This window comes from Sceloporus occidentalis, unplaced genomic scaffold, assembly GCF_023333645.1.
Source record: "Sceloporus occidentalis isolate IW3139 unplaced genomic scaffold, rSceOcc1.0.p SCAF_1, whole genome shotgun sequence".
NCBI lineage: Eukaryota > Metazoa > Chordata > Lepidosauria > Squamata > Phrynosomatidae > Sceloporus > Sceloporus occidentalis.
This window is the reverse complement of record NW_028316981.1, coordinates 241,131,582-241,140,075: the sequence shown is the minus strand read 5'-3', so window position 1 is coordinate 241,140,075 and position 8,494 is coordinate 241,131,582. Positions and strand designations below refer to the sequence as shown.

General features: G+C 45.0%; 1 protein-coding gene across 1 annotated transcript; it reads left to right on the top strand.

Annotated features, from left to right (window-relative positions):
- The first annotated feature begins 1,275 nt into the window (after positions 1-1,275).
- On the top strand, positions 1,276-8,002 carry ZNF367 (zinc finger protein 367). The gene is made up of 5 exons (XM_089491026.1): positions 1,276-1,942; positions 3,129-3,279; positions 4,383-4,502; positions 5,453-5,591; positions 5,849-8,002. Exons 1-5 carry the CDS (start codon positions 1,595-1,597, stop codon positions 6,099-6,101), a joined length of 1,011 nt encoding a protein of 336 aa, XP_089347152.1. The 5' UTR covers positions 1,276-1,594; the 3' UTR covers positions 6,102-8,002.
- The last annotated feature ends 492 nt before the right edge of the window (positions 8,003-8,494 follow it).

The window sequence follows — 8,494 nt, the reverse complement described above, 5'->3', positions numbered from 1 at the left end:
GAAGTTTTTCCTCATAAAGGGAATGCTTTGCAGGCCCCTTTATTGGGAGAGCTCGGAAAAGTTACTTTGGGGGATTACTGGCCATGGTTGCTGGGGCATAATGGGAACTGTGTCTGTGTGTGTTGTGTGCCTTCTATTCATTTCCAACTAAAGGCGACCCTGTCATGGCTGGGGGGGGGGTTTGCCATTGACATCTTCCCGACGCTGAGTGTGACTTGCCCAGGGTCGCTCAGTAGGTTTACATGGCAGAGCTGAGTTTCAAGCCCGGCTCCCAAGAGTCATAGATGTTTATCACACTATACCCTTAAAGTGCCACAATTCCACTTTGACTCCTCTAGCTGCCTCCTGTTGCATGCTGGGATTGGCAGTTTTAAGGAGGGGTATTTAGAATTCTCAGGCAGAGAAGTTCAGCTCCTTAAAACTGCCAATCCCAGAATGCAACAGGAGGCTGCTAGAGGAGTCACACTGGAATAGTAGCACTTTAAGAGTATAGTGTGATAAACATCATAGTCTGGCATTCAAACCCCTGGACCAGACTGGCTCTCTGGGAGTCATAGGCCCCCAGACACTGGACTATTGTTTATTAGGGATCCAGCCTCATCCGCACACTTTAAATCTACACTCATCCCTCCCTCTTTGTGGCATTGATTATTCATGGATTTGATTAATGTGTTCTCTCTAGGAATATCTAGGTCCTCCAGTGCAACTCTATGGTCAACTTTAACTAAACGTTGCACTGAAGGAGCTAGATTCCTAGAGAAAGTACTCTTCTAGACCTTTGTAGCTCCTCCAGAGCAGTTCTATGCCAGTGTCTGTCGGACGTTGACCATAGAGTCGCCCTGGAGGACCCAGAGATTCCTAGAGAGGCCTCCTTCTCTCAGGTGAAAACAGGGTGCTTCTGTTACTTGTGCCTTTTCCGCATTCAGGGGTCCTAGCGAACACGGAGGAACAAGCGTATATACATGCTCGGCATCCAGAGGCCAAGCCTCCTGGGGCCCTTCCTGATAGGCCAGAGGGGGGCCTGCTGTTGGAGCAGAATAGCGCGCCAAATCCTGTTTACGGAGAATTTAACCGCCAGCGACAGAGCCCGCCCCTTCCCAGCGCGGGAGCCAATCAGCTCCGGGCCCTCACTCCCTGAGTGGCACGCCCTCCCCGCACACTTTCGAATTCTATTGGCCGGCGCCGCACAATCGGGAGCCAATGGTTGAGGCCGGACGCGGCCGAGCCCGACCCAGCGCCATCCTTCTCTAAGCGGCCCCCGCCTTTGAACCAGAGGAGGACGGCGTTGTTCTTGTAGGCGATTGGCTAAGGGCACCTGTCATTCTGGTGACGTCGGCGCCAGCCTCCGCCATTGGTTCCGCCCAGGCGCGAAATGTAACGCGGGAAAAAGTCTCTGGTCCGGAGGCGGCGGCGGCGGCGGCGTTGGCGGATTTTGGGGCTGCGGCTGCCGCGTGTGGGAAGCCAGGCCGCGGTCAGATTCAGGGGCCGGCGCGGGAGGGGCGGGGTCTCCGCGGCTTCTCCGCCATGCAGCCCTAAGGGGGCGCTGAGGAAAACCCGGCCGGCGGCGGTGAAGACTCAGCCGTTCCGGTGCAGGATGTCTGAGGCGCCGGCCCTCCTTCGCCCGTCGGACTCCCCGAAGCGCGTCCTGGTCTCCGTCATCAAGACCACGCCGGTGAAGCCGCCCCAGGGAGAGGATCCTCCCGCCAGAGCCCACCCCCAGCAGCCGCCGCAGCCCATCCCCAGCAGCCCGGGCTTCAGCGAGTTCATGGTCTACCCGTGGCGCTGGGGGGAGAACGCGCACAACGTCTCCCTCAGCCCTCCCGCCGCCGCCCCCCTCCAGGCTCTCCGCGACGGGGCAGGAGGAGACAGAGGAGGAGCCGACAAAGAGGCCCGCGACGAGGAAGCCGGCAGCCCGGACAGCGGCCTCGGAGGGCACCTGAGGGTGAGGGGCCCGGATGCGAAGGGGTTAAAGCGGAGGGAGGGAGGGAGAGAGCGGCGACGGTTGTAAGGAACGAGGAGGGCGATTATTCAAACGTCCCAGCAAGCCCCGCCCCCTCCTCCTCCTCCTCCTCCCTGGTTTCCTCGAAGGGCGAGGGTTCAGTCACTTCCGTGGCTGCGATTCACGCTCTCAGGGCCCACAGCCCCTCCCCCCGCGCGCCAAAACCAAATGTCTTTTTCTCCATTCCTTTTAACCATCGGCCTCGGGCCCGTCTCGCGCCCGGACGCCAGCAGCCAATCAGCTGCGAGGAGGAGGAGCAGGAGCAGCGCGCGCAGGCGCCGTTGGGCCCCTTTCCCTTAGAACGTTGGGGGGCGCGCGCGCGCGGAGGAGGGGTTCAAGAAGGGGCCCAAAGCGCACACTGCAGGAGTTTGGGGCCGCTTTAAAACTGCCCTGGCTCCTCCTCAGCCAATCAGCGAGGAGTACTGCGCGCGCAGGCGCCGTTCGGCCCCGTTTCCTTGGAACGTTGGGGTTTAAAGGGGGCGTGGCTTGCAGAAAGTTTGAGGGCGCTTTAAGCTGCCCTGGTTCCCTCAGTGCTAGGGAATTCTGGGAAGTGTAGTGTCTGTGAGACGTTTAGCCTTACCTGTCAGAGGCAACAAGCTGCTACAGCTCCTGCAATTGCGCCAGGGCTCTCTGTTGTGTGAAACAGGGTTAATAAAAGGAGCGCTACGGAGTCGAGACCTTCCCAAACCTCCTCCTGCATCTTTTAAGGGGACATGGGTCCCCAAAACACACTGCAGAAATAATCCAGGTTGAAACCGCTTCGACTGCCCAGGCGCAGTGCTAGGGAACCCTGGGAATGGTAGCTTATTGTGGCCCCAGAGCTCTCTGACAGAGAAGGTGAGACGTCTCACAAAACTACAGTTCCCAGAATGCCCTAGCACTGAGCCTGGGCAGTTAAAGCGGTCTCCAGCTGGGTTATTTCTTCCGTGTGTGTTTTGGACCTTTCTCTCCCATTCAAAACCCTTACCAGACTGTACTGAGATCATTTGTTCATTGGTCCAAAAAGTACTGAAGAAATAATTTTAACTTATTAAATTAAATCTTATTAGTTTCATTGCAAAATCAGAAACATTTTTGCATCTCTTTCCACAAACGATAGTGTTCTGATTACGTCCCGTTCGTTCCTTAGGATGGCATTAGACGCGGCCGGCCAAGAGCAGATACGGTCCGGGATCTGATAAACGAAGGGGAACATTCTTCTAGCAGGATCCGCTGCAATGTTTGCAACAGAGTTTTCCCACGAGAGAAGTCTTTACAGGCGCACAGAAGGACTCACACCGGTAAGTAAGTGGAATTCATCAACACACAGCCAAGGAGATACGCAGGGTTTCTGCCTTTTGCAGAAAAACAGAAAGATGTTGGTCAGTCACAAAGTAGAAAACGCAAGGTGCTGACATTTGTAGGCATGGCGGTTTGTCTGCATCTGGACTAACATTGTGTGGTAACTGCCAATCTAATAAAATAATCAAAAGATGGTACTGGAACGGTTTGCTTATTATAATGCTGATAGTTGCCTTTCACTTCTTAAAAAATGAAAACTAATTTTACCATACACATTCAGCATGTCATAAAAATGTGCCTTCAGGTTGTTTCTGACTTATGGCAACCCTGTCGTGGGGTTTTCTGAGGCTGAGTGTGTGACTTGACAAAGGTCACCCAGTAGGTTTCCATGGCCAAAGAGGGATTTGGACCCTTGTCTCCAGAGTCGCAGAGCTTCATAAATATGTGAAAACCTTGTCTTAAATATTTATTGATATTTTTCCATTTCTCTAAAAGCCTGCCAAATCTTATTGTGTGTATTGTGCTCTTTCATGAATGACTTGGCAAAGAGAAATAGCAAGTCACTCTGAAGTTCTTGTCGCTTTCTTGGAATTACTGGCTACTGTCCATCCAGTTAAGCACTTACTCTGTTGTAAGAATTAGGTTCACACTTATTGTTTTGACAGCAAGTTTGTTGTGAAATGTGTTCTTCCACTGAAAACTGTGAATTCTAAAGGAGCCTTAATTCTGGATCATGATCATTCTGGTGCATGTTGTCAAGGACCTAGCACAGAAGTATAGCTTTTCTTTCAAAAGCTTCAGAACCTGTTAATATTTACCTACTCTGGTAATTTAGCAGCAGCTGTTTGTATAAAACTGTTGCAATTATTAGGATACGGCCATCCCCACGCACTTTGCTAATGAAGATGTCTTCAGTTGTACTGTTGAAAAGCATCAATATGTTATCACTCTGTCAAATTAAAGAAACACACCAAAAATATGGCAACATAGTTTGCCCCAAAACAAAATCAAGTTCTAAATACCTTAGTTTCCACAAAGCATCCCAGTAAAATGTCAGTTATAATATAGTAAGTACATGTTTGATGTTCAATTTTCTCCGCAGGTGAAAGACCATATTTGTGTGACTACCCAGAGTGTGGAAAAGCCTTTGTTCAGAGTGGACAGCTGAAGACACACCAGCGTCTCCACACAGGAGAAAAACCTTTTGTTTGTGCAGAAAATGGTGAGCCTTGGGAAGATCACCTTTAATCAAATAAACTGCTATGAATGAGAGTCTTGTAAATAAGTCCACAGAGTTACCAGTGTATTAATTTTTATTTATTCGCTCACAAAGGGCATAATGGCCTGCGTATGCTGGCTGCAGTGGAGAGAAGCTTGCTTGCTTTAACAGCTTTCAAGTGAACTATTAAGAGGAAGGATGGGGGTGAAAAATGTACTTTGTATCTTGGAATGTGCTAGGAGGCATAAAACCTCATCAGGGGACAATACCCGAGGTTGGGGGAGATGGCTGAAAAGAAAGTCGATAGTGTACTTGAAATATGAAGTAGAGCTACTCAGGTGGTGGGACTTGGTGAGGAGCTACTAGAACTGGGTTGGGGTTGCAGGAGCCAGGAAGAATGAGATTCTCTGATTACCTTTGCAAAAGATAATGGAGATAATGCTTAACTGGTAAAGTGAGGGTTTCTGAGGGTCTATCCATTATGATTGTCATGGCTGGATCCTAAATGGTGATAGAGATATATGAAGTCGTAAGGTGTAATTCAGTGGTGAGGAAAATATACTTTTCAGCATGAGAAGTATTGTTCCTTACATTGATAGACTTCAGCTTCTATACTTCAAAAAGATAACTTGTTTTTACTAGGGTTAATCCGATTTCCCGGATTAAATATAAAAGCAACTCAGAATAAATTCACAGTCAGAAATTGGGCCTCCAGGGAAATATCTTGGAGGATATGAGCAAGAAAGCACAATCAGGAGCCTGGGAGGTGAGCTGAATTGTTCATATTGATTTAAAAAAATATCTGGCTGTCAGGCTTGGGAGTCTATAGGTCATAATAATCATCTAGCTAATGTTTTTATATTAAGTATTCCAGACTAAATAGTATTTTATACATAGGGAAGATGGTGTAATGAGTTTGCATCAAATGCTCAGTGTTCTTTTCTTCTAATAAGGGTGTGTAAGCAGATTTACACATGCAAACCGTCATTGTCCCAAGCACCCATACGCAAAGCTGAGGCGAGAAGAACCAACGGACAGATTGAATAAAAAGCAAACTGCAGATAACAAAGCTGTTGCTGAATGGTTAGCAAAGTAAGTCTTTTATATAAATCTAACATTGAAGGCTTAGAAATTGTTAAGTTTGGGGAGCATCCACTAAATTATACTCTTTGTTATCTTGGTATTTTAGGTATGTATCCCACTATCTGCTATTTTTAAAAACAATGCCTGCCTTTGTTTTGAATGAACCAGGTTTTCTTAGCTTAATTACACGAAAAATTACTCAGGGCCTGGATAGCTACCATGTTTTAGTATTAATTTGTAATGCTGGGTTTCATTTTTACTGACAGATATTGGGAAATGAGAGAACAGCGTACGCCTACATTGAAAAGTAAGACTACCCATAAACCTGACCAAGAGCAGCAAGATCCCATGGAATATCTTCAGTCTGAAGATGATGAGGATGAGGAAAAATATTCTGCCCATTTAGTCCCTTGTACCCGTGTAAACGCTTGCATGGGGCAAGAACAACGTGAACGCTTGCATGGGGCACTGGCGCTCATTGAGCTGGCAAACTTGGCAGGAGCTCCACTGCGGCAGTAGTAGAAAACTGGACCTGCTGATCAGAAAAATGTACTGCATTGTGGGTACTTAAACCAATTAGCTTCTGGGCATAAGCTAAGCACCTTATTTGCTTCCATAGGCTGCTATTATGTAGAACTTATGAAGAATGTTGTTGCCCCAAAAATGGGGTAAGAGAATTGCACTTTTTGTATGGTAAGACAGTTGTAAAGCTTTTTAAAGTATTTTGTAAATAGAACACTGTAATAAAGAGTGGGAAATGCTTGTGTAACAGAAAGTTAGATTTGCAAGGTTAGGGCTGTGCTTTTAATCACAGCTATGTGGAGGTAAGTTTCTGCAAACAGTGGAACTTACCTCCATGTAAAAGTGTTTAAAATCAGGATGCCAGTCATTCTTTCATTCAGTTCTCACAGGAAGCACTTTCTGAACGCATAAAGTTGAAATAATGGTACATGTTTTTTTAAAAAAAGTTTTTTTTTCTTTTAAAAAAATGTTGAATCTGAAAACGTGAACCATCCATGCTTTTCCAAACATCAGTATTTGGCATAGCATCATTGACAAGGATGCCAGATAGCTGTCTTGCCCTTGTAGGATCATAGAATAATTGGGTTACATTTTGTTCAGGATTTTCACTGTGACTGCGGACATGGAGAGTGACTTTGCATTTGTGAATTGAGATCTCAGCAGTCTCTTGGTTGAGTAGCACTTCTTGTTCTTAATAGAATGTTGGGAACGTTTGCACATTGTTCAGCTCACCTATAACTGAGTGCTTAGTCTTGCAGAACCTAGCTATCATGATATCACAATAAGTGTGAATTTCAGATTTCTTAGACCCTATAACTATGGCATTTGTGTTTTGTTCAGATATTTACAGGGTTGCGTTGGTTTATAGTAAAATATGTTACAATAATCTCATTAGCAAACACTAAGGTAACTGCTTCAAATGATTTTCTGGCAGATAGTGGGTTTTTTCTTGAATAACATCACCTTATTGCTTTATTTGGAGCTTTCAGCCAGGTTTGTTTTCACTAACTGTAGCTCAGTCTTTGATAAAACTGCAAGATACTTGCTGTCCAGCTAGGAAATTAGGCTTCCAGCAGTAGTTGCAAGTGTGAAATATTTGTGTTAGTATTCTCCTCTAAATGAAGTTAGAGAATAGCACTTAGTGCTCTTGAGCACTGAAAAGAAAATAAATTTTGGGCAGGACACTGTACTGTTCTTAATAGTTTTAAGTAATTTATCATATGCTAGATTTGTGCCTTGATAACTGTCTTGAGCAAATTACTATACAGTAGTTGCATAATAGAGCCTTTACTAAGGTGAGGGCTACTGGCAGAAGCATATGAACTACCTGATCTTTGTTCAATTAATGTTCTGTAATTCATTCTGATCACAGCAAATATGCAAACAAGATAATTTATCCCTGTAAAATTTAATGGCCAATGTATATACTGGCAAGATGAAGTATATATGCATTTTTCATATTTCCAGGATTATTATTATGTTACTCTGTTTTGAATCCCGGTATCTCATAGCAGATACTTTTGCCCCAATCCTTGAGGGAGCACCTTGAGGGGTCTTGAAAGGAAGATTGGAAAATCATCTTCTATAGTGGGCTATCTGAATCCCAATGGCTGTAGTATGCACTTCATTTTGGTACATCTGTAGAATTATGTATTAATGTTTGCAAACAGCTAGATTTGAGAACAAGGCCTCACTTCTTGATACACACAAACATTCTCCCCCTTTCACCATATTTACACTGAATACATATTAAAATATGTATTTAATCAGAATACATTCTGCCTAGCTGTAGGCAAGTTGAGCTGCTTTGCCAATTATGTATAAAATACATCTTTGGAACAATTGCAACCATTTGTCAATAAATAAATAAATAGTTTTTAAATGTGGTGATTCAAGAATTCTCTGCTTCACATGATTAAGCTGTACTTTCAGCATGACTTTAAATGCTATAATTCTAATAAGCTTTGAATAAAAAGTTGCGTGAATTTTAAATTTGTGTCAGTGGGATAACATTTGGTTCATAATTGACACTGGTATACACCATCAGCCTCATGGAGAAAGTTCTGGCAGTTCTGATGTGTGCATAGTTATGTGTCTGGTTCTTCTTTATTGAGAACTGTACCAACCAGTTTAATCTGACATTAAAAAATGGGAAAACTCTTAGTTGCATTGTGTATACATCAGAGACCTTGTTTAGCCTGTATTTGTTCCTCTTCTCCCACTAGCACTGTCATCTGCCATCCTTTTACCCACTGAATTAATTTTGAGAGATCACTTTAGAATTCAAGGTTCTCTCTAAATATTTACAGTAATTTCACTGTAGCACACAGATCTGAATTATTTATGCTAGCTAGGAAAATTATGCTCACACCCCTTGTGGGTCTGGATAT

What these genes read in the sequence shown, in the direction of transcription:
- ZNF367 (XM_089491026.1), top strand. Translation starts at nt 1,595, where the DNA reads ATGTCTGAGGCGCCGGCCCTCCTTCGCCCGTCGGACTCCCCGAAGCGC. An exon ending in GCACAGAAGGACTCACACCG is followed by an intron (nt 3,280 to 4,382) that starts GTAAGTAAGTGG and finishes TTTTCTCCGCAG; the next exon opens with GTGAAAGACCATATTTGTGT. An exon ending in GTTGCTGAATGGTTAGCAAA is followed by an intron (nt 5,592 to 5,848) that starts GTAAGTCTTTTA and finishes TTTTACTGACAG; the next exon opens with ATATTGGGAAATGAGAGAAC.